Consider the following 25,121-nt stretch of genomic DNA (forward strand, 5'->3'; position numbering starts at 1 on the left):
CTTACTATAGGATCTGTGGTAGGACTGATCCATCTTCATCACTTTTTGCTGTTCCTTTGAATGGTCTACAGACTTTGTCAGAATTTTCAAGACCTCCAAAATGTCAAGCTGTGATACTGATACACTCTAATTAGGGTTCTGTGTTACATGGGTTCTTTGCAAGTACTCCACAGAAAATTTTATGTTGGGAAGTAAGGACAGCAAAATGTAGTTAGAGGGCTGGCAGCCAAAATGCCAAGGTAAGAGAAAGGCAAGTGGTCTATAATGCAGAAGTGACAGCAGGTGCTTGATTGTACTTGAAAAGAAATGAAGTGAGCCTGGGGAGTGGGGGTGAAAGTACAAGAAAAGTTGAGCAAGAGTCATGTAATATTGAAAAATAACTGATCATGATTAATATTTGTTTAATATTCCTTCTACTAAATTGAAATGCTTGCGTTCTTCCCACTTGGGGAAGTTGTGGGAAAGGGAGGATTCGACTAAAGAGCAAAGATGGCAGTGCTGTTACCATTGCTTCTTTACCTGTCTTCTTTTTAACTGTCACTGATAGATTTTTAACTCCTGCCGTAGTACACATTGCAAATGCATCCTTTCTTTCCTTCCAGCCTCAATTGATGGAGGAAAGGATGTGAAAGGGGAGTGGGTATATGTCAGAATAAGCAATGACATTATGCCGCCTGTATCTTAGTTTTATCATTGCTGTTACTTTGACAGCTGCATTTCTGATTTCTAGATTTGACAGTTTCTTCTAATAAAATATTCATGTGCCAAATCCAAATACCTCTATTAATTTCATCACCTCTACAGCAGTTTTCCTGGGAAGAAATGTCTGAAATTTTTTTCAAATACCTGACAGTGCATGTGTTTTGTCAGTCTGCTGTTGCAGGTTCAACCATGTTTCACATCAAGTCATGCATACATGGGTTAGGTGTGTGTAGCATGTAAATGATGGCAGTGTAGCCATTAATCAGGAATCTTATCTAATTTTTGGTGGGAAGGGAGGTAAACGACAACTCGTGTTTGATTGCAGTTTGTTGCTAGAATAACTAATAAGCTTTTTTTTTGTTCTATGTAACAGGCTGGATGGAAGGAAAACCATGCAACGTTTATGAATGAACTGAAAAATCTTCAGGCTTCAGGACTAACAACCCTTGGTCAGGCACTCAGGTCATCGTTTGACTTGTTAAATCTCAATAGATTAGTGTCTGGGATAGACAACTATGGACAGGTAACTTGTAGTCTTCCATGTTCTTTATTTTTCAGTGGTTTTGGAAATTGTAGTTGGGGAGATATTTTAGTGGTTCATGTTTGGGTTTGCATTTTACTCCTTTTTACCTTTTTTTAACATTGGATAGCTGTGTGTTAAAACTTTAACTGGGAAATTTTTCCCTTTTCTTTCATTATTTCTACTGAACATACCCTGGAACGTGCTAGCGTGTTTTTCCTCTTTGAACACAAGGGAAGCAGTAGTATAAATGACCCTGATTGTAGTTACACAGTTGCTTTATGGGAGTATGCACAATGGATGACAGCAAACCTGCTTTGTAGTTTTGTTATCTTTAGTTAATGGCCTGGCTTCCTCTCTTTCACATTTGAGGGATCCAGTCACAAGTACTCTGTTTTTTGCACCACTCTTCTCACGAAATTTGGAATTCTCTGTATTGTTACCAATTTTATACTGCTTTTGTGGGATAGAAGGGTTTCATACTACTACTGGAGAAAAAAACCCTACTAATCAAAAATTGTCTTCAGGGGGTATGTGAGTGCACAGAGTAGCCCATCTTGTGTAGTTCTGTATGCCTCCACACTACTGAAATTACAGGATTATTCTGAAAGATTGCTCGTCTTACTGTTTATTTTATGATGATAAAAATACAAGCCTACCACTGAGTGTTAAGGTCACTCTTAGCATTCCTGTGCTTTTATCTCTAGGGAAGGAATCCATTCTTTTTGGAGCCATCTATTTTGATTACCATCACAGACGGAAACAAACTGACAAATACTGCTGGAGTTCAAGAGGAGGTAACCTTGCTTTAAGTTCTGTCAAGTTATGATCTTGCAAGCTGGTGCTATGCTGAGATGAATATTAATTGTTTTTTTCCTGCTAATAGTACTTCTGCTTCACTAGCTTGTTTTACAGAGAACAGAAACTAGCTTATGTTGGTAATGCCCAGACCCGTAATTCTTAACCCAGATGGGTTTCCAGACTATAACTTCAGATAAGGTGGTGGATAGAAGAGAAATTAGGTTATTTACAGAGTAATGAATGAATTTGGATGTCATGTATTGAGGTGATTTGTCAAATACTTTAAAATATGTTTATTTTTTTTTAACCAGCTTCATCTTCCTCTGAATTCTCCTTTGCCTGGAAGTGAACTAACCAAAGAACCATTTCGTTGGGATCAAAGGCTGTTTGCTCTAGTCCTGCGTTTGCCAGGAGCTGCATCTGCTGAACCAGAGCAACTTGGGAGTGTGCCTACTGATGAATCTGCTATCACACAGATGTGTGAAGTTACAGGAGGTAACTGAATGTTACATTGCTTTGATTCACTTTTGATATTTTCCTTAGAATATGTGTTTTCCTTTGATATAACTTCACTTCTTCCTCTTTTCTCCATTTGAATTGCTCAGTGTCCATGTAAATCTGTCGTCCTTTTTGAGCTTGGTTTCCAGTAGCACGGGAGAACTTTACAATAAAACAATACTCCTGTTTCAGATCTTATAGATGTTAGATCATTTTCCTAATGCACCAGTATGAGAGATTGGAAAAATTTTTAGATTATCTTTTCAGAGGTTGGCTTTGCTCAGTTATGAGATTTTTTTGCTTAAGAGTTGATTTGAGTGGGATAAGTATTATTGAGATGTTAATTCTGCTGCAGGGCTAATAAGCTAAATTTAATTTTAAGAGAATTAATTCTGTTCCTTGAGATGTTGAACGTGAGGGTTTTCTTTATAGGTGTTTAAAAAAACTGTTGTGTGGGAGGAGGAAGTTCAGGTGCGTATAGGAGTTGGTAAGGTTTGGGTAGACATGAGCAGAGAAGATTGCATAGACTTAGTGAAATGAGATGTTCTTAAGGGCCTTTATAAGCTTGGCCTTGGGCCATCCTGATTTAGCTTTAATGACCTTTTTTGCTAATGAGTAGAGTCTCAGCAAGTTGGTGTTTTTCTTTTTAGTTGTATATTCCCTTTTGCGTAAACTTGCACAAAGTTTGTTGGTATTAGTTTGGATAGAAGTGAGAGCCTTGGCAGTGTGATTTACATGATAAAACATGTTCCTTAATTAAGATTACCCAAGCACGCTTTCATGTTTTTCCTGTGTAATTTCTCTCTTGTGTAGGTCGTTCTTACTGTGTTCGGACACAAAGAATGTTGAATCAATGTTTAGAATCTCTGGTTCAGAAAGTCCAAAGTGGAGTCGTTATTAACTTTGAAAAGTCAGGACCAGATCCAGCTCCTATTGGAGAAGGTATAGTAACTGTTTACTTTTCCCCTAATATTCCTGAAGAAATGTTTTGTATGCATGCAAATGTCCTTAAGTGTCTTTGGTGTCCTCCTGCCAGCTTTTTGTGGTAGTGTATAGGCTGTGTCAGATGCCTAATACATTCTAAAAGAGTGATGAGGCTATAAAGCTTACATGCTTCAGTGATAGGGCTCTGGTATCTCTTTAAATCCCCTGAATCATAATGGATGTGCTGTTCACAGCTTTGGAGAAGTTTTATATTTATTTATGCTTAATCTTGTCGTTGTTGTATTTTTATAAGTGTTACTTTGATTCTTGCCAAGTCAAATGGTGCTATATATCTGCACATATCTGCATGGATGAGCTACCTACCTGCTAGCTCTCCTGTCACTCTTACCTCTTTTTGAGGGCTGAGGAAAGTGAATGTTTGCAGGAAGAAGTGATGTTGGAATTACAGTGTTGTCAAAACTTGGTTTTAAAATAATTGAATCCAGGACTAGTGTATTTAAACACTTAAACATCTCTAAAATAATCCCCATACTTCTTTTTCTGTATATTTTCGTTCTGTTAATAGATCACAGCACAAGAGGTTTCAGCTGAATGTTCTCAGCTGCAGGTGAAAAACTGTGCAAAGAGCAAGGAATTACTTTGCTAGCTGTGAGTAAAGTGCAAAACAGGGAAGAGGAAAAATACACTCTTAACATGGAGCAGTTTTTAGGATTTTCAGAAGTTCATAGCTGAAAGGAAGCAGAGCTGACAGGCTCATATTTAGGAAATGAGGATGTTCCTGGAATGTCAGAACCATGATAGCTTTTAGGATTCCCTGAGCTCCCTAGCATAACCAGCTTTATGCCTGCTTTCATTTTTGAATCACCTTTTCCTTGCTATATATATTTTTTCTCCTTTTGCTTATTTAAATATCATTTTATTGCGAAGCTTTCCTATAATGCTGTGCAGGACAGCACCTCAGAAAATCCCTGTCTTTTTTTTGTCCCAAATGCTCTCCTATGTGGCAAAACAACTGGAGAAATTAGTTTTTTTAAGTTTTTGTTATTGGCTGTTTTTTGTTAGCTGTGGGTATGAATGTGTTAAAATATTGGGACTTTCCATCCTTACGGGAATTGAGACAGTTGTAAACTAGAAATATGATGGGATTTACCAGAGCTATAAAACTGCAGAGAAACTGATGTGTAACTGAGAGGTGTTTTCCATAGTTTTATTGGACAGCTATCTAAAGCAAGGAAAATTAGTAATGCAAAAGCTTATGAAATAGAAGAAGGTTCTTTAAATGAGTGAACTCTGCTGTGATATTTGCTTTGAAGTGTGGTCTTTGAAAAAATAATGGTGAGATTCTGTACTGATACAAAATTCTTTGCCCTTAGTGTGAAGGGGAGTGTGTGCTGGTACATTGCAGTGGACTGGCAGAGAACACTGGTCTTTCCAGTAGACAGTGGGGTTTAAGTGATCTGTGAATTGTTACTAATTGAAAAGGTGACAAAAGCTGCTACTGGGAGAGACTTGTCCGTGAAACTTTTCTTCACTTTCATTTTCCACTAATGGCAGCATCAGTGAGTGAGCTTTGCATCCTGTATGTAAAGACTGGTAACTTGCATTTGCAGTCTTTCTGGGTGCAGCAGAACTACAGACTTACTCTTGATAGGCTTACTCTTGCCTATCAGATCTATGTCAAAGTACTAAGCTTAAGCAAGTAGCATTTTCCATTAATATGTGAGTATGCCTTGCTACAGCAATTATCTAATGACTGTGCCACGGGAGCAGAGGGGTAGATGAGGGCAAATAGTGTTATTTCTTGGATGATGCTGTTCTACGTTTGGATGAGTAGGGGTTTTTGACACTGATGTAAAGATCCCCGTGTCTTGGAAACAACTGTAGTGAAACACTTTATTGGTGGCTAATACAGAAATTTGGTTAGGAGACAAATATATGCATGTAGCTCTTTATTTTCTTTTTTTTGTTGTTATTTTGCTTTGTTTAATTTTTAGATGGACTTGTTGATTCATCCAGGCCCATCAATTCATTTGCTTCCCAACCGTGGCATAGTTGTCATAAGCTCATTTACGTACGGCCTAACCCTAAAACGGGTGTTCCTGTTGGGCATTGGCCAATCCCAGAATCCTTTTGGCCTGATCAGAATTCACCAACACTGGTAAGTAAAATAAGAACTTAGAAAAGGATTCCACACCTAGTTAAACAGACTGAAAATGAATACTACATTAGTTTTTTACTTTCTATGTTTATTAATATGATCTGACTTTGCATTAAAAAGAATGGTTAAAACTTTTTAACACAGAATGTTTTAATCTAATGTAGATACTGTATGCTGGGATGTTTTTTTGCATCTGGAAGGTGTACTTCCATGTACGTGTTTAATTTGGTAAATGATTTTTAAAAGATTATAAAATTACCTGTAAATGTCTTTACATACCACAAATTGTAGTAAACCACTTTTAATCAAAGCTCTATAAAATGATTTATAATATATGGAAAAGGATTATTTGCTTCTGACAGATCATCAACCCTGTTTTCTCTGCTTAGTGTTATTCATGTGTGGACTCTTCTTTCACTAGCAGGAAGAATTAAAACTCAAACAGAAGAGCTACTCCATTCAGAAAATTAGGAGAAAGCAGCATTCATTTCTCCTTTTCTTGCTGAAATGATCACACATTTGGCATGCCTTACTAGACTTTCTGAACATCCCTTTTGTTAGACATGTTCTGTGTCTGTGCTTACGCAAGTGCTCAAGGTCTATTCCCTCTCCCCCTCCTCAATTCAAGAGGAAAAAAAAAATCAGACTTGCAGAGAGCATCTTGAGAGATCCATTGTGAAGTGAATGAAGTTTCACATCTTGTAATTCTGTGAACATCATCAAGCTGGGAAGCAGAATTGAAGTTTTCTTTAAACCTGTGTTGTTATAGTTTAATTTACATAGTGGTTTTTAAATATCAAGATAAGCAGTTGAATATTAACCATGTTTCTCTCTTGGTGAGAAGAATGTGGCTTTTTTTAAGTTAGAGGATAACTTAGTTCATGACATTGTATTATGGGAACTTGTGTCTTTTTCTTTTAAGGGAAATAGTGGAAACTGAAAATTTAAGCCTATAAGATGGTAAAATACCTGCTTATGAATATTTTAAAGATAATTGGTTTGTTTACCATAAATACCAAGCAACTGATATGCTCTTCCCCCTTCCTTTCAGCCTCCACGCACAGCTCACCCTGTTGTGAGGTTCTCTTGTGTTGATTGTGAGCCGATGGTAATAGACAAGCTTCCTTTTGACAAGTATGAACTTGAGCCTTCACCCTTAACACAGTACATCTTGGAAAGAAAGTCTCCCCATACCTGCTGGCAGGTATTTGACCTTTATTTGATTCTAGAAATGTAATGGGTATCCTAAGCTTTAGTCATTGGTCTGGAGAGTTGGGCTCTGGTTGTAGACTCTACAGTTGGTGAGAAGGAACATGTCAAGGTTTCAGTTACCTCCTTTATAACAGAATTATCAGGAGTTGGAATGAACATTCCCTCTTCGGGCTTTGTAATCTCATTTAATTCTGTTTCTAGGCCCATCTCATTTTACTAAGAAATGTGTCCCACAGGTTCCATTTTTTGCTAAATTGAAATTCTCTGTAGGCTTCCATTTGCTTACAGAGAAAACCTAGCACTCATTTCCATCCTTACCTAATCAACAGCTGCAAATAATTTCCACTAGATGGTTGAAACTGCTAATTGAATTGAATGAAAGCTGTTGATCTTGTTGACTAGATTGGCCTTGAAGAGGTCAAAGTACTGCTACTGAAATAATTTGTCACATGCTCCTTTTGTGATTTTTGGATAGAGCTCTTATTTCTGCATCCTCTATAAAATTAGGCTTGTAATTCCTTTCTCAATGGTGTTCTTCTGAAGAATGACTTAGTATGTACACCAGGAGTTTGCTTAGTATGATACATTAGCTGGAAGGATGGATTTGGAGGTGTCTCTTTCATGTTTCTGTTTCCCTAATAAATATTACAACTCAAAACTGAAAATATGAAATGTCTATTCAGAAGAAAAATAACTTTTAATAAACTAATTTCAGAAATGTCCTTTAAGCATTCACAGGTCCATTATTTGCCTAAGTTACTAAAATTACTGTGCTGTATTTCAAAAAGTGCTTTTCTTCTCCCAGCCACCTATCAGACCCTTAAAGCAGAGAAATGGGCTCATTGTCATAGAAACCATGTAACAAAACTTGTTCTTCATACTTTGAAAAAATAGAGAGAAAACACTTCCTTTTTACTACAAGGTTTCCTTTTTTTTTGGAAGGAGACTATTTTTGGTTAAATGTGGGTTAGACTGTCTCAAGAGTACCAGATTTATCCTACAAAATTGCTGTTTATATTTATTGGCAGTATATGTACACCTTAAAAACAAAGATCAGTGTTAAGAATGTTGGCATTTGGTAAGATTAAAAGACATGTCTTGAATATTTGTTTGTTTTGCTTTATTTCTCTGCTTCAGAAGTTTTAGATTTCTTTGGTCAGTGTTGTAAATGTTAGTCATGCTATTTTATGATTCAAAAGACTAATTTCAGGTAGCTTTTTATCATACCTTCAGCAAATGTTGCTTAACTTATTTTAAACAATTTCAATAACTTTTCAGAGCATCACTTCACAGTAGTTTCACTAAAGCTCTAAAGATTATGCTGTGAAGAGCATTTCCACACTGATGGCAATACACTAAATGTTACACGTCTCAGTTTTGTGACTGGGGAATATAAGTGCATGCTCATCCTGATGTGTGCAACCTCAGACTTGGCTGTTCTTGATAATTTGCTGTCTTAACGCAGTTGGATTCAGATTAATTTTAATTTCTTAAAGCCTTATGCTTAATAATCTTCATGTTCTTCTAATACAGTGATATCTCTTGGTCTTTATCAGGTATTTGTGAGTAGCAGTGGAAAATACAGCGAGCTTGGCCATCCGTTTGGGTATTTAAAAGCAAGCACTACTTTAACCTGTGTAAACCTCTTTGTGATGCCTTACAACTATCCTGTTTTACTCCCGTTGTTAGGTAGGTAACACATTTACATTGGACTGTCAATGCAGCTGCTTCAGAGTAAAAACAAAACAAAAATGGTTGGTGTTCTGCCTTAGTTTGAGACATTATAAAATAATGGAGATCTGAGAGTAGAGAATGTTGCAAACTCTTTAACATAATTTGGGAGGAGAGGATTTTCATACCCCCTCTCCCTTTTTTTCTCTCCAGCAGAGGAGGAGAGCTACCTGCTTCCAGTGCATGTTTGATGCTGTTCACCTCCTAGACACGTAGCCTCTTCCTTAACCTGGAGTAAGCTTCAACCTCCATTCTTTTCCCTCATTTAGGGTGTGGTGTATCCAGGTTTTGCAGTTGCTCTCCTAGCAGCTAATTTTTTACTGGAAGATCAAATGCAGTGTTTGTCACGGGTGTTGGGAAGAGGGAATTCCCTGACATAGTTAGAGCAGTAAGAGGGAGCTGAGCAGTGAAATAGTCTACATTTCTTCCCTACCCAAAAGACCAGTGTTGTTTTTTTCACTCCCACAGTGAAATTACTTTCTACAGGAAAGACGATAAGAAAAGGTACTGTGTGAATAACTGCCATAATAATTGTGGCTATTAGAGTTCTGGCTAAAAGGTAATGGCAGAGAGAAGAGTTTCCTGGGTTGCTACTAACCCTTTTAGGTGCAAGTGCTGTAAGGCTTTTTTGTTCTGTCATTTTTTTGTGGGTTTGGTGATACAGAGTAACAGTGGAGATCAAGAGAATTAACATTGACTCTTACTGTCTTACACAGGATTTTTCCATGCATTTCTAGAAAAAAACCACAACAAGAATTAGGAATGATCTGTCATGGCCTTGGGCATAACCAAAAGAAGAAATTGGGACTTGCTGATAATATGAATGTGTCTTTTATAGTCATCCTTGTAGCCTAATAACTGTCTCAAAGCATGCAAGTAGGATAGCTCTAGACTAAACTAGAGTTTCTGCAAGTTTGTGTGTACTGAATTACTGCAGCAGATCCACCAGCTGAAAAGCCATCACTGATGTGAATTTCCCTGTTCGTTTTGATGTTGACGTTTGCAGTTCTGCTGTGTCTTCCCTGGCAGTTCTTGTCTTTCCCCTGCCTTTTTTTGCAGGGGTGTAAAGCTCTTCCTACTCTTTGGAGAAAGGCATTTTTCAGTCTGTGTAGTGCTATTCTGCAGTTTACTCACCTGGTATCCCACATCTTGGATTTATGAAGGCTGTTTGAAGGAAAGTGCAGATTGTCTGTGTTGCCTGGGCTGTAAAGCGGATGTTTTCTTTAGAACACAAATACTGTGCATTCCATACTGTTAACACAAACACATGCCCAAAGTGTTACCTTCAGATCTCCTTCCAGGACTTTTTTTTATCCTTGGTCTCCAGGGCATGGTGGAATTAAGTTCTGTGGAATATACATAAAACACAAAAGCATATCTGGCCCTGTTTCTGTTTTAGTAGTACAGAAAACAACTAAGATGATAAGCACCATACCTCTTAAATTATTTGTAGATGTTTTAAAAATACCGACTCTGTGTTTGCCTCTGTAGGGAGAGAGGAGTTGTTTCTGTTTTTAAACACTCCCCCAGTGTCTGTCTTAATACATACCAATAGTAGATACTGAGGGTTCTGCAGAGGACTGATTTGTGTAAAACCAATCTTTCGTTAATCTCACCCAGATGAAAAAGGACGTGAGAACTTCCAAGCCCAGGAGAAATCTGCTCTGTCCAGCTATTTCCCCATCAGTGTGATTCTAGTGGCTGCTGCCCTACTGAGAGAATATTGTGTTGGAGGACTGGGATTGGTCTTGGGATAGCACCATGGATAATCTCTTTCTATTCCCTTTGGTGACTCAGACAAAGCCAAAACCACTTTACAACTGTGTTATTTCTGCTGTCTCACCAAGTGGCTTATATGTGTTCAACCTCATAAACAGATAGCAAGGTGCTTAATAATTTGTTCTTCCACTTTTGTTTTTTTGAGCAGGGAAAGTTTTTATTCTGTTTTTGGAAAATAATGTGAGAGAGCCCTAAAAGCCCAGTAATATAGGTATGCATGAGTAAGCTTGCACATGGTACCTGAGCAAACTGAAACTAATCATATTGGTCCCTGACTGAAGGATATGAATTGTAACACATCCTATAGATTTGGTGGATTTATATCTCTGGTTCTGCAAGAGTAGATTTGGGAATGCTGTAGCCTCTCCTAGCTTGTAACTTAATGAGTCTGCTTTTAGAATCTGGATTTGTAAGGAAAGGACCAATTAACAAGACTTGATACAACAGTGAAGCCACACAGTCCATGTGTTAGCTTGACCCCTGCACAGTGGTATATTGGTTGTCTGACAAACACTGATGTCTGTAAAAGAACTAATGTGGGATGAGCTGCTGCAGCTGAGCAGCGTTTTTACTGTCACTGGAAGTGCTAGAGAGGCATCATGGCTAGCTTGGGGTGCTGCTTTTCGCCGAGAACTGAGGAGCTGCTTGTGTTTTTCTTCAGTATGAGGCAGACTCCTGAAGACGTAACTCCACAGACAGATGCTGACATAGTTTGTTACTGAACATGTTTGGCTCACAGATACAGAAATAACCTCTTGAAAGCTTGTTACCTTGAACTGATACCACCAAAGCTATTGTACTTCAGATATTGTTCTGTTTAAAAAAAAATGTACAGGCAAGATCATAAAGTAGAAGTCAAACAGGTTAGAGCTTAGCAAAAGTGAGGTGTGCTTCTAAAGTCTTCTGTCTTGCCCAAGGTGTTTCCTTGGCTGCATTAGTAAGAAGGCTGGCACTGCTGAATAGAGTATTTATTCAACAGGAGTGCCAGCAGAAGCAGTGGTAAAACAGTCATGATGAAAATACTGTGAGAAGGTGGTTAATACCCTTTCTCTGTATGTCTAAATATGCAGAAGGATGAGCATTTAGAAAATGGCTGCCTGTGAAGGACTGCAGCATGGACAGTTTCCTTTGCTTTTTACGGGCTCCCTGCAAGTCAGGATTTTTACATTTTGGAAACTAAGGGCTGTCTCACAAATGTGAGCACAGCATGCTGTGGCACTGGGAGGGAAAGCCAAACATGTGAAGGCTCTGAGAATTCTAGGAGTGAACGGGCAGTGGTGGTGTACTTGCTTGGGTGGAATTTCATGCGAGTGCAGATTTTAAAAAAGACAAGTTTTACTTTGGGTCGCATGGTGCAAGCTGTCACTCACAGCTAGATTGTTGTCACTTGAACTGTTCTAATAATTAGCTGAGCTACTAAAATTACCTGCTGACCATTCTCTCTCTCATGCTCTCTTTTTTTTTTTCAACTGTTCACTGAGCTTGAAAATACATCAAACTCCCTTATATGGCACTGGGTATTAAAGATGTGTATTGGTGTTGTGTTTGTCACAGTTGAGTTCTTTGGTACATTAACCTGAAGTGGATAAAGATTTTGCAACACAGTTTTAAATCAACTGATCTGTCTGTAGTTTTAACTGATCACTTGTATGGTTGCAGCTTGTGGCCCTTTCCTAGTGGTTTTTGATGCCATGTTCCCAGCTATCCTGTGCTGTTAGCTCCCTCTGAGTTTAGAAGTAACAAGAATTTTGCATTCAGTGGAATATATGGAGTGGTATCTGAAAATGAATAGGTTGGATTAAAACTTAACTTACAAGAGGGTTTTTTTCAATACTTTTGGGTTTTATCTGCAAAAGTTGGGATTTAAACTGTGAATGACAGAGTTGAGTGGATTACTGTTTGCTTGTTTATATAAATGATTATGTGCAGCCCAGGGCACAGGGGAGAAAAAGTACATTTCAAATGTGTGTGTTGCAATCTGCTGAGAGTGTATGTCTCAAGCTCTTGCGATAGAGGCAGGTAAGGTGTTGATGGTGATTTTCTCTTTGAAACATGTGGATGTGTTTACCAGCATGACTGTCTTCTGTTTAGAGGGTAGGAGCTCCTGCAGTGAGCTTGTGCTGTGGGGAGGCTCTCATTTTAAACAGACAAATCTTTGCTGAAGCTCTACTTAGCTTTAAGGACTTATTTCTTGGATATCAAAGATGAGGGAGATGCTGCTTCATTTTACTTTGTAGGCTACAGCTATACTGTGGGTTAAGGATCATAGCTAGCTGAGCATTACAAATGCTAGTGCCAGCCAAACTGCAGGGGTTGTATACTGGTACAACCTTCACAGTGCAGGAAGTGAGACAGTAATAAAGTGCTGATAAAGGTTCTAAGGTTCAAGCTGTACTCATAACCAACTCACGGTTTTTAAACTATTAGGACATACAGTAATTTTAATTTCTAATTGATTTTAATTTATAATTTCTTTACATTTTGAATTCTGGGAGAGGGATATCTTTTAACTTCCATTTTGCTTCAGAAAACTAACAAGTTTATAAGATAAGAATGGATATTGTTTTATATTTTCCATGTGTCATGTCATCAAAAGTTCTTTTGGATAATAGTGCCATGTAGGTGGTATGTTGAGATTTTTAAATGGTGTTCTAACCTGTCCTCTCAAACTCCACCCCACTTCCTTCAGGCCAGAAAACAGAACAATTAGCATCTGCAGTGTGGTTTTTATATGTGATGCAGAATTCATTTAGGTTGGAAAATAACTGTAATTAAGTGTGATTTGACTGAGAACTTGGAAAATAGTATCATAACATCTGTTTGATTTGTGCAGAACACTATGAAAGTCGAATTTTCTTCTCCAAGTATATATTCCTGAAAGCTCAGTCTGGAGAAAACAATTTCCTTGCTGCATCTGTCTTTTGCACACCCTCTTCTGTGCATCTCTGTCTGTTGAATCTCTCCCCTGTTAATTTTTGGACATACCATTCTCCAGTCTTGTGTATCTTCCCATTAACCTCACTTTGACAGCATGTTACAGCCCTACTAAGGGGAAACTTGATCTCAATTGATAATTCTTAATTTCATTGATAAATTGCAGGATACTGTGTTCCTTTTTGGTGTTTAGAGATCACTGTTACAGTTTATAGTGTGCACAGCAAATAGGTACATGCTTCACCTCAGTGATTCCTAAATGGCAGTATGCACACCTCTGGTGTGAGCAAGGTATTTCTGAAACAGTATCCAGAGGAAATCATCTGTCTGGTCACTCCTCTCTTGAAGGGCAGCAGTTTTTGGAGCTATATACTGTCCCTTGTCTGTATCTGTGGGGGAGTTTGCTGCTCTGGCATGAGGCAGGCAGTGTGGCTGGAGGTATGCCCCATCTCTGCCAGGGACAGCTGCTGCTGTTGTCACCACAGTCCAGCAGAAAGATTGCCTGATGTGATTTCCACCCCTCCCCTCCTTTTGATGCCCAAGAATGTTTCTTTTTACTGGAGACCAGAATTCATCATACAGACTGAACAAAAGAAAGCTGAGCTTAAAATGGAAATGGAACTAAATTAATGTTATTTGGTTTGATCAGATACAGGGAGTCCCTGATGATACAAGAGAGAGGGAAGGGGGGTGAAACTCTTTTAACAGGTGGATCTGTTGCACCTTCCATGCTGCTGGTAGTTGTGTGCAATATTTGTCTGGTATACCTTGTAAGATTGCCTGTAAGGAGGACTTGTTCTGAATTGTCTACTGCAGCTAGAACTGGGGATTCACAGTCCTGCAAACCTAATGTTCAGAACAGGTTTTTTTGTGGGGAAGCCCCATTGGGAGATGGGTGGAGGGGGAAGAAAAGAGGGGGGACACTTGTCATGATGAATTTTGGTTAATGCTAATGGTCTGGAACTATATAAGTGAAACTTTGTTTTGTTGTTTTCCTTGTTGCAGATGACTTGTTTAAGGTTCACAAACTTAAGCCAAATCTGAAGTGGCGACAGGCTTTTGACAACTACTTAAAAACAATGCCTCCCTACTACTTACTGGTATGTTCCTTTTCTCATTTCATCCTCCTGAGTATAATGGCTGGTGTGACCAGAGTCCTGTGCATCATACCTCTTCCTAGTAAATGTTGCTCACGTTATTATGATGTTTTAGGTAGCAAATGTTTTGCTTTGCAGAGATATGTAGATCAGGTCATTTTTAATAAAGGAATTTCTAGTAATATTGAGTAGTAGTAACTTTATTAAGATACCAACTGCTTTTTCTGTTCATTAAATATTAAATAAGCTTTGATCTAGGCACTTTAAATTGTTCAGGGAAACCAAATTTGGCATTGTTTTTGTAACTTGATAAAGACAATGCACATTTGTTTGTTTATTAATGTGGATGAAGTGCTAGAACTTGGGAAGGCGATTCTAAGAGAACTGGCTGGGCCAAATAAAGGGTGGAGGGAGGCACCACGTCACCTTTTACATGTAGCTTGGACAATGCACCTCAATGTGGACTTGCATCATCCCGGCTATTCTGGTACTGAGCCTTTGAGTGGAAATTGCCAGTGTCACCACGCTGTGTGGTGTCTTGGTAATGTGGCATAACGTCCATTGTGAGCTAGTTAGTCTACCAAACTCAATGTCACATGTTATTTGAATAGACTTGAATTTTAGTGGCCAAAAGTGGAAAAGCTAGAGCACTAATCTATGTGCCTTAGCTTCCTGTAATTGATCTTATAAATTTCTTTTTTAAAGACTTATTCTCTTACTATTGTGTATTTTGTTTTCCTTATAGCCGTTAAAGAAAGCCCTAAGGATGATGGGAGCTCCAAATCTGATATCAGATAATTTAGATTGTGGACTTAGTTACAGTGTTATCTCTTACCTTAAAAAACTCAGCCAACAGGTAGTATTGATAAAACCTTTGCGATTAGAAGTGCGTTGATTATTTAGTTTGTGGTAATCTCATTATGAAGCAGTTAATCCCTGTGGGAGTTCATATGGGTGTACGGCACAAATTAAAACCCAGGGTTGGTAAGCGTTTCCACCACAACTGTGGATGAATCCAGAGCGATTCTGTAGCCAGTGATTGTGCCTTCTGTAAGGGGTGGAGGGGAATGGGAAGGAGACTTCTTCAGCTGTGTTTTAAGCATTTGCTACACCTGTAAACTCCAAAGATTATGACTAATTGGATTTACGACTGCTCTTGCCATTGTTCTTCACAGCTGAAGTCAGAGACTTATTCTCAGTCTCATATTTATTTCCATGCATGCCTTGGCAATGTGTATATTCCAAAAAAAGGTGTACATGCTTTTCCATGGGGAGTAAAATCATAGTTCCAGCTTCATAGCGGAGCTTCCCATTTCCTTCAGGTCAAATTCTTTCTATCTGTTAAGTGTGACCTGGTGGGAAATAGTCTTATGTATCTTCTCTTTGTCAAGAATGCCATTGCAGGTGTAAGTGTCTGAAAGCCATGCCTTCTCGGCACAAAAGGCTCTTACAACAGTAGTTCAATATCTGGAAGTCAGTGGGGAAGCAGTGCAGCCTGTAAAATTGCAAAGGAAAAACTCCTTTGCCTTAAAGAATGTGCAAAATACATTCCAAAAGCCTCTGAATGACTGAGCATCTATTAGACATAAAACTTCCTGTAGTGTTTTGGTGACTTAATGGTGTGCAAATTCACATTATTTATCTGCAATACAACGTTGGAATGGCTTGAGATTCGGTTGGAGGCATTATAAGCTCCTGTGTAGGGACAAGCAATTCCAGAATTCTCCTGTGCTCCTGCTGTCCTGACATTCAGAGTTTCCCACAGATACTGAAGCAAACCCTGCAGAGGATGAGATCTGGGGGAAGTGGGTTGTAATCCCTGTGGGGTTTGGGGTTTTTGGTTGTTTGGGGTTTTTTGGAGATACTGCAAATGGGTAAAAAAAAAATCTTACTTTGAATACAGTTAAAGCACCACACAGAAAAATGATCTGTAGCTGTAATAAGAAATCTGGGCTAATTTGAGAAGTAATATATTTTTAGAAACTTACTAATGAAGCAGATTTCTTTTATGACTTTTCTCCCTTGTTGCAAATGTATAGAGCAAACCTTAGTTCTTAGGTTGTTTCAGAAATAAAACCTGAAGTTGTGTTACCGAATCTGAATAATACTGCTGGGTTAGATGCAATGTTATAGTAACCTAAGACATCCCACCATTTTTTTTTTCCCTCTCCTTTAAAGATGATTCTTCAGGGACACAAAATAGTCTCAGACTTGCAGCAAAATCAGGGATATTCACAGACCTCCTACTGCCATATAAATTTAGATGCCTTGGCTAAATATTTTTTCCATGTGCTAGCACATTAGGATTTCTTTCTACTTAAGATCTAATCTGTGTAATCCAATCTATCCCTGGGTAGGTAGTTCTCCCGTTTGTTTGAGTAGCTGGGACCTAAATTTATAGTTTTACTCTGTTAGTGTGTGATGTGTTTTATACTGGAAAAGTGCAATGCCTGCTGATTCTTGAACTCATGATGTGATTCCATTTTAGACAAAAATAGAGTCGGAACGGATAATAGGTTCAGTGGGTAAGAAAGTTCCCCAAGAAATTGGAATAAAAGTGAAAAACCACTCCAGTGGCCTCTCCATGGTACACAGTAGGGATTTTAAGCAGCTGCTGCAAGGGATCACTGGGGAATCTCCACTGAGACTGGCGGAAATGAATGTTAAAGAATTTCCTGGCTTCCACATAGGACTTCTAAACAAGGTAAATGGCATAGTGATCCTGCATGATTATGGAGTTGATCCCAACTGTTTAATTGGGTAACTTTTATAGACATAGTGTAGAAGAAGGAAGTAAGTACTTCCACTGAATCGTGAGGAGTGCAGCGTGGGCATAAATAGTGAGGAGGGTCAATGCAATTTTTTTGCACTTGATTTTGGGACGCAGTTTGAAAATCCCGTGGGCTTTAAGAGAGATTACTGTGTTTTAAGTGACAATCCCTGCAGAGCAGACAGCCAGTCTTGTTCATCCGGGAACTAATGTGCTTGGTCTTAATGGAGCTGAAAGCACTAATGCTGAAGAAGTTCTTGTTGAGAAGGCAGTCGCTGAGTCTGCTGTATCCAGTTGTGAAGCTCTGAAGTTACTTCAGAATATTTTCTTAAGAGTTAACATAATTGCAGTTCCTGGAGGAATATCTCTGTGCATGAGAAGTGATGACTTAGCTGAAAGTTATTTGTTTTGTTACAAAACTAGGATTTGAAGCCACAGGCATTTAGAAATGCATATGATATTCCTCGTCGCAGTCTTCTAGACCAACTAACTAGAATGAGAACCAATCTTCTGAAAACACACAGGCTTATCTCGGGGCAGGATGAAGGTAAGGAGCCACTGATCTTCATTAATGGTTTGGAGGCAGTACAGTCATTTTTTTTAATTCCCTGAAACAGTGTTTTGTGTCCTGGGTGTGGGAGCAGAAATGGACAGTCCTTTTCATGACACTGAAGGGGAAAGGAGGAATTTTTTCCTACCATCATAGAATTGTTTTGATTGGAAAAGACGTTTAAGATCACGGAGTCTAACCCGTCCCTCACCCTGCCAAGCCCACCACTAACCCATGGCCCTCAGCACCTCAGCTCCACAGGACTCCCCCACCTCCCTGGGCAGCCTGGGACAGGGACTGACAATCCTCTGTTGTGCAAGATATTGTTCATGCTTTGAATTTTACAACCAAATTTCATGGAAGAGCTTTTCCTTGTACTGAAGTTCAGTAGATGTGTTTTTTATAGCTGTGGTGGCTTGAAGCAGAAAGGAGCTTATTTTATTTTGCCTGTGTTAGGTGCTGGTAGTCTAAACATACAGTTGTTAGCATAGAGATGAAACTTGCCTATTTTTCATTCTTCTGCCAATTAAGCTCAACTCTTGCCAGCCTTATTTCCAAATTTGTAGTCTTGAACTCTTCTTCTGTGGTGAAAAGAAATAATAATTTCTAGTTCTTGAATGCCAACACTTGTAATTGAAGTGTGTGGAGTTTATATTGCCTTAGGTTTGAGGTAGGCTAAGTTGAGATCTTTTGCTTTGTTGCAGACTGCCTTCATAGTGTTCCTGTTGCTCAAATGGGAAATTACCAGGAATACCTGAAAATGATGCCTTCACCCCTACGGGAGATTGACCCAGATCAACCAAAAAGACTTCATACATTTGGCAATCCATTTAAACAGGATAAGAAGGTAAGAGGAGCCATGCTATCTGCTATGTGTTTGTTGAGCATGGCTTGAAATAATTCATTCAGTAGAATTTCTCTTCCACACTTTTGTTGCTAACTTGCATGGCTCTTCTGTCATGCGTGGAGAGCAGTGCTGTCTTTCACCTGGTTCAAGACTAAACATGTAAAGAATCATGCTGATTCACAGAGTGGCCCTGATCTATCTGTGCTTAGAGTGTGCATTTGGTATCTCTGTTCTGAGAGAACAAAAGTGTTTTGAAAGCCACCTGGATTTCAACACAGGACTCACTCCAATGAACCAATGAGACAATTTCTGGTTTGTATTTAAAACAAATGTCGGTTTTATGTCTTTTCAGGGTATGATGATAGATGAAGCTGATGAGTTTGTCGCTGGGCCTCAGAATAAGATCAAGCGTCCCGGAGAGCCCAACACGCCGGCGTCGCTGAAGCGGAGGCGCAGCATGTCACCGCTGCTGAGGCGCCCGCAGTCACCCCCCGTCGTCACCAACCATGTGGGTGGCAAAGGGCCACCCTCTGCTGCTGGAGCCCCATCCTATCTGAACCTCAAAGGCATCTCAGCAAATAAAGGTATAGTCTGTTGTCTCATCACAAGTGGGAATAGCTGCGTGGGGGCGGGAGGGAAGTGTTTTCTGAGTTGATTGAAAAGGATGTGCTCGCGTGAATGTGTGCTTTAGTGTTAGGTAGGACCTGAGTTTATTTTCTTGGCCTAGATGAACAGAATGCTGCTGTAGGAAATGAAGCCCAGAATTAAAATGAACCTAAAGTAACAAATAAAGATAACAAATTTGAAATAATTAAATAGTGAAACCTTTCACCAAGATAGTTTGGAAGTAGCAGGGATTTCAGGTCAGCTCTTAGTTCTTATTTGTGTATTCTGTGGTGGGAAGGAAAGTTAAAATACAGTCTTGTTTTTGTTTCCCACATATACTTATTTTCTTACCCATCTACTGCAGCAAAAGGAGTCAGAAATAAAACTTGCTGTTAGCTGGAATTAGGGGAAGGAAGGAAAACATTACTTAGAAGTCATAACACCACAGTAAAAATACTGGTGAATAAGGAAGTAAGAAATGCACTAAGAATAATGGTGACTTCATGATGGTCATATGAGATGGTGACAGTCCAAAGGGAGATGTTCCCTTGGTCACAGCAAAAGCTGAGTAAAAATATTGACGAGTTGTTCAGCGCCATCGGGTCACTACACAGTCCTTCAAACAAGAAGGGATGCAGAAATACATCCTGTTGGTGTTTTGATACTGCAGGTATGCACTAGTAAGATACATGTTTTTAATTTGTAGATACCAATAACAGTATTGTCCAAGATGGCAATGGAGAGAAGAAAGCAGAAAATTGTCAGTCACTGGAAAAGCAAATTGATGGCTTACCTGTGCAGATGCCTCCTTCGGTTCCAGCTGCTTTGGGAGAGGATGAAATGTTACCCAATGACTTAGACTCTCTACCTGTTGAATTCAATTGTTTAAGCGAAGATGGGTTGGATCATAAACCTGGTACCAACGCTCTTGTTCGAGGGCCTTTAAATTACAGTGTGTCTGGAGATGACCAAAAACGGGTGATGGAGTCTGCTTCTGAATCTGTGCCAAACTCATTTAAAATAACACCCACTATGCTGGAGGGAAACAATGCTGATATCAAAATCAAAGTGATGAAAGAGGTTCGCAAACCTGGAAGAAGTAAGTTTGGAAGGGTTTTTGTTATTATGTTTTATATAGTGCTAGAGAGAAAATGGGTGTTGTTTTCCTTGAAATGAGGAACTGTTTTCAATATATGTACAAATTCAGATTTTGAATGATTTCTGATTGCTTGTAGGTGAGCAGTGGAGGCACGAAAAAGGAAGGAGGTTCTTAAGTGCTGGGCATTGGACTTTTTTTTCTCCCAGTAGCTGTTAAGCTTTCATGAAAATGCATTTGCAAGACTCATTTTTAATATATGGTTGGATTTTTCTCTTTTTTTAGATTATGAAAAAATTTTCTCTCTTCTTGAGGAGGTGCAAGGACCTGTGGAAATTCAGAAGTATTTCATTGAATTTGCTATCAAGGAAGCAGCAAGGTTGGTATAGATATAAATGACTTGGAGTAATAAATTCAAATCATGATAATAAATCAAACTTTCAAGTACTGATATTTCCCATTTTCCTTCTTTGGTTTCTTAATTTCAGTTACTGTAGTTGTTTTACTGGTAAAATTACTATTACATTTTTATGAAGTAAAAGGTCTTAAAGTTTACATGTGAAATAGAGAAGTGAGCTGTTACTGAAGGTCAACCCAAAATTTAGGTGGGTTGGGGAAGGGTAGCTGTATTAAATTAAGTTTTCTGTTCATACTGATGCCAGAAATAAAGCAAACTCTTCCATACTGGAAACAGAGAGCCTCTGGTAATAAGATTTGTCTTGACTGAATAGTCTTGAGTTGTTCAGCTGTATTTTTGAAAGAAGAAAATGAAATTGCTCTCCTTCTCTCCCTTAGGTTTAAAAAACGGGTCCTAATACAACACTTAGAGAGAATACTAGAGGAAGTAGAGTTCACCAGCCTACCCAACAGAGTTAATCATGTCAACAGCAGATAATAATATACCAGCCAGACCAATATGGACCAGGAATGAGTTTGCTGTGCCGCAGAAGAGTGGAAGAGGATGTGGCTGCTGCTCTCACCATCTTGGCAGTCAAGTGATTTTACTGTCACAGTCTGAGAAGAAGCAGTGGAGCTTTAACTTTAAGAACCTGTATCGGCAGAAGCTGGGCTATAACCTTAAGGATTTGCTCTGAAAGGTGTGGCTTTTTTCCTGTGGAGGGTGCTATTTGCTCAACAGGCTGAAGAAAATAACCATTGCTGCCCCTCCTGCAGGTGATGAGAATTTACTCAGTTGAACGCTGTCATTAGACACTTACGTGCTATAGGCAGCAGGTTGCACTAAAATGGGGCACTGTCAAATGCACACACTGTCTGCATCGTGGAGAGAGCCCGTGTGTTCCCAAAAAAAAACCCTCCCAGAAACACCTGCACTGGTAATATTGCATGTTGCCACCACAGAGACAAGGGTCTTGTTCCCGAGAACTGCTAGCCATGCCTTTAAACTTGAGATTCAGTGTAGATTGAGAGTAAAGAAACTGCTATTGTGTTAATGAAAGCTAAAGACAGCCCTGTGACTGTTACCACCCGATGGTCACTAAACAATCTACCTCAGACTCTCTTCTGTTTTGTCTGCAGACATTATGAAAGTGCACCTGAGGCTTCCCAGGTCCCCGACTTCAGTTCTCTTTCATCCTGTGAGGAGGACGGAGACTCTTCAGGTGGCCTTGGCACACGCTGTGCTTTGGAAGCACTAAAAGGAAACGCTTTTAAAAACGTGTATTTTAATGTTCATACAAAAGAGATTATTTTGAACAGTATTGTTACCAGATCACTAATTTGATATTTTAACTGTATAAAATTTTTTTGAACATATGTATATATAAAATAAACCATTTTATTAATTTTTCATCAGTGCTACTCTGAGGAGTCTGTAGCGGCAGCGCTGAGTTCCTCCAGTTGTCTGTTACCAACAGACTGTTCGTATTTTTGTCAATCCAGCAAGTAGTGTAGCTGTGCTGTGGCTGAACCCCATCTGCACACCCTCAAACACAGCTTGTGGGGATAGGTACAGAATGTGTTTGTACCCTGGAGCACCTGTCCCATCGCTCAGCTCCTGCTCGGGGTGCACGTTTTTGCTCTGTATTTCAGGCACTAAGTGTTGATTTACCAAACCCTTGGTTACCTGAGCTGGTATCCTGTCCTCCATTCCTCTTACTGTTTTGTCCAAAGGTAATTTTATGTAGCACAGAAAATGCAAAGAAGACAGAAGACTGCATGTGATGTTTTTTTTCCCTTTGAAGCAGCGCGAGTGATGTGCCAGTAGTAAGCGGCTCCTCTGATAATGGTGTATTTTCAGTTGCTGGTGTGTAACTCCTCTGGTCCTCCTAACAGCTTTCTTTTAAAGACAGGTTGAAGTTGTGCTCATCTTAACTAGAGCTCCATCTCCTTCTGCAAATACTCTAGGGATTCTGGTTGAGTAGCCAGTGCATGAGAGGCAGGGAAGCAGATTTTAGCTGGTAAGCCTGTACTTCTCTGTTCCTACTGGTATTTTTAGTACTAGCCAGCCCGTGAGACATGTTTTCCATCCGCTCTCAAGCAGTGGCCTTGTCTCTCCGGAAGATGCAATTTGACCATTGGAATTACACCAGTGAAATTCAAGAAGGAAATCAAATCCAGCAGCAGCGAATCCCTGTTGTGGTGTTGGATGAATGAAGTGACATGGGCAAAGGCCTTACTACAAATGTGTCCTAATTCTTCTCTCAGAAGTAACTTTTATTCATTTGTACAGCTGAACATTTTTAGAAAAACACAGAAATACCTTGGACTGATACAAAGAAGGGATTTACTCCTTCAGCATTACTAGGTGGAAGCTGTGTGTCACCATGACAGACCTCCTGTGCCTAATGCTGGACTCGTAAAAGGGAACTTATTTGCAGAAGGTCCGATACACTGTGCACACCTTGTTTTAAAGTGGCCTGATTGCATTCATCAAGTTGCGTGCAGGATGCTGATTTTGAAGTAGTAGGTGGTTAAGAGGAGACAACTTTCTTCTGTTTAGTTAATGGCTACTTTGTTTTCTTTCCTGGTTCAAGAGATGCTCACTTGATCAAAATGTGTCTGAGCGTGGGCTGAGTTTTTAACCTTGTTGGCACATAAACCAACTCTTGTGTGATGCAGCTGGCTGCCAAATTCGCTACAAGAAGCTCGTGGCTTCATTCACTTGTTTGGAATCTTATACCTCAGAAAATGCACAGAAATGCCAAAATAGTCCATTTGAGTTAAGACAGGATTCTCCCTTCCCTCACCATTGTTTTATGTGAATATATTAAAGTTGGATCAAGGTACTGGAGAAGAAACCTTATAGTGGAGTGGACAGGAGTCATCATCAGACGCAAGGAAGCTGTACTGTGAAGAGATGAAGAAAAAGGAGCAGCAGTAATACATCTCAGAGTGTGCATAGTCCTGTGTCTGAAATAGAGCACAAAATGAAGATGGCTTGCTTGGGAGAATCTTAATAGAGAGAACTTGTCATAAGACAAACAGCCGTCCTGGGTGTGGGTGGAACCCACGTGGAACATACAACCCCAAGCTTCAGATGGCCACACCTCAAATTCTATGCTCAGTTTGGGCCTCTCACCACAAGAAGGATGTTGAAGTGCTGGAGTGTGTCCAGAGATGGGCAACAAAGCTGTGGAAGGGTCTGGAGCACAAGTCTGATGAAGAGCGGCTGAGGGAACTGGGAGTGTTTAGTCTGGAGAAGAGGAGGCTGAGGGGAGACATGGTCACTCTCTACAGCTACTTGAAAGGAGTTTGTAGCAAGGTGGGGGTCAGTCTCCCTAGTAATGAGTGACAGGACAAGAGGAAAAGGCCTCAAGTTGCCCCAGGGCAGGTTTGGATTGGAGATCTGGAAGAACTGGTTCCTTCAGAGGGTTGTCAGCCCTCTCAGGGTCGCAGGGTGCCCAAGGAGGTGAGGGAGTCCCCATCCCTGGAGCTGCTGAAAAGCCATGGAGCTGAGGGATGTGGTTTAGTGATGGGCTGGGCAGTGTGAGGTGAGGGGTTGGACTTGATCTTCAAGATATTTTCCAACCACGGTGATTCTATGGCTCATCCTCTCGGGTGCAGCTGGGACAGCCAGGAGAGGTTACATCGAGCCTTAACTTTCCTGAGTAGAGACCACAATATCAGAAGCAACGGTTATGTTAACAAGATTATGTTTGTGGAACAGTTGAACCTCTGCACAGCAGGAGTGTTCCTCAGGAAGGGCTCAGGAGGTGGCAGAGGTCCACAGATACATGTTGATATGCGGATGGCGTCTGGAAAGTTCTGTGTTTTTTGCTCAAATTCACCTTTTTCAACCCTTTTCTAAGGTTGAAATAGTGCGGCACAGTTAAACTGGAATGTCAGAAAGTGGGGGAAAAATACAGCTCAGTTTCCTGTAAGGAGCATTGTTCCAACAGTCTGGATTAACAAATCAAGCACTTGATTATCTTTCTGACGTGTGTGGTATTTTGGAGTCTGGATAGCTAAGTGTGTATTCTGCTTCGTCCTGACCCTCTTTTAATTAGACATCCTCATTGTCTGTATATTTTTTCCCTTATAAACACCAGGGAGTCTTCTTCCTTCCTAAAAAGAGCTCATGGGTATGCAGCTCACAGCCCAGTCTCTGGTGACAGATGTCTGTTAGGTCCTGCTGGTCCTAATCTCTGTGTGCAGTGCATTTATGATGGGCAAGTGTATATTCCTGCCTAGGTTTTAACCAGTGTCAGAAAGCAATTGTCATCTTCCAAAATAAAAGCTGCAGGGGCTGTTTCTGTGCTATGTTTGACTTTGCAGTGGTCAAACAATTGTATACTTCCCTTTTCAGGAAATGGGAAAAAAGCCCCAACAAACTATGTATTTCTATTTTTCTTCTCTTGGTCATTTTTTCCAGGTTCTGCCTCTAAACTGTCTCTCTGAAATGGCAGTGAAGTAGGG

At 39.7% G+C, this 25,121-nt stretch overlaps 1 protein-coding gene across 6 annotated transcripts in view; it reads left to right on the forward strand.

Moving 5' to 3' along the window:
* Positions 1–22,031, forward strand: part of LOC104556519 (integrator complex subunit 6-like) — a 40,426-nt gene extending 18,395 nt beyond the window's left edge. Inside the window, exons 3-19 of one of the 6 annotated variants that reach the window (XR_009819634.1) lie at positions 1,076–1,225; positions 1,930–2,019; positions 2,335–2,518; positions 3,335–3,463; positions 5,461–5,624; positions 6,676–6,828; positions 8,393–8,525; positions 14,286–14,380; positions 15,123–15,233; positions 16,866–17,081; positions 17,571–17,694; positions 18,402–18,544; positions 18,897–19,128; positions 19,857–20,249; positions 20,532–20,625; positions 21,042–21,419; positions 21,783–22,031. Coding sequence is in view for 4 of the 6 variants with exons in the window: in XM_062006427.1 (XP_061862411.1) it covers positions 1,076–1,225; positions 1,930–2,019; positions 2,335–2,518; positions 3,335–3,463; positions 5,461–5,624; positions 6,676–6,828; positions 8,393–8,525; positions 14,286–14,380; positions 15,123–15,233; positions 16,866–17,081; positions 17,571–17,694; positions 18,402–18,544; positions 18,897–19,128; positions 19,857–20,249; positions 20,532–20,625; positions 21,042–21,141 (2,511 nt within the window). In the remaining 2 variants the exon portion in view is untranslated. Of the gene's footprint in view, positions 1–1,075; positions 1,226–1,929; positions 2,020–2,334; positions 2,519–3,334; positions 3,464–5,460; positions 5,625–6,675; positions 6,829–8,392; positions 8,526–8,720; positions 8,802–14,285; positions 14,381–15,122; positions 15,234–16,865; positions 17,082–17,570; positions 17,695–18,401; positions 18,545–18,896; positions 19,129–19,856; positions 20,250–20,531; positions 20,626–21,041 lie in introns of those variants that run through there. The other 5 variants (XR_009819635.1, XM_062006427.1, XM_062006428.1 and 2 more) reach the window with 5 other exon arrangements.
* Positions 22,032–25,121: the final 3,090 nt, after the last annotated feature.

Source organism: Colius striatus, chromosome 13 (assembly GCF_028858725.1).
Source record: "Colius striatus isolate bColStr4 chromosome 13, bColStr4.1.hap1, whole genome shotgun sequence".
Classification (NCBI taxonomy): domain Eukaryota; kingdom Metazoa; phylum Chordata; class Aves; order Coliiformes; family Coliidae; genus Colius; species Colius striatus.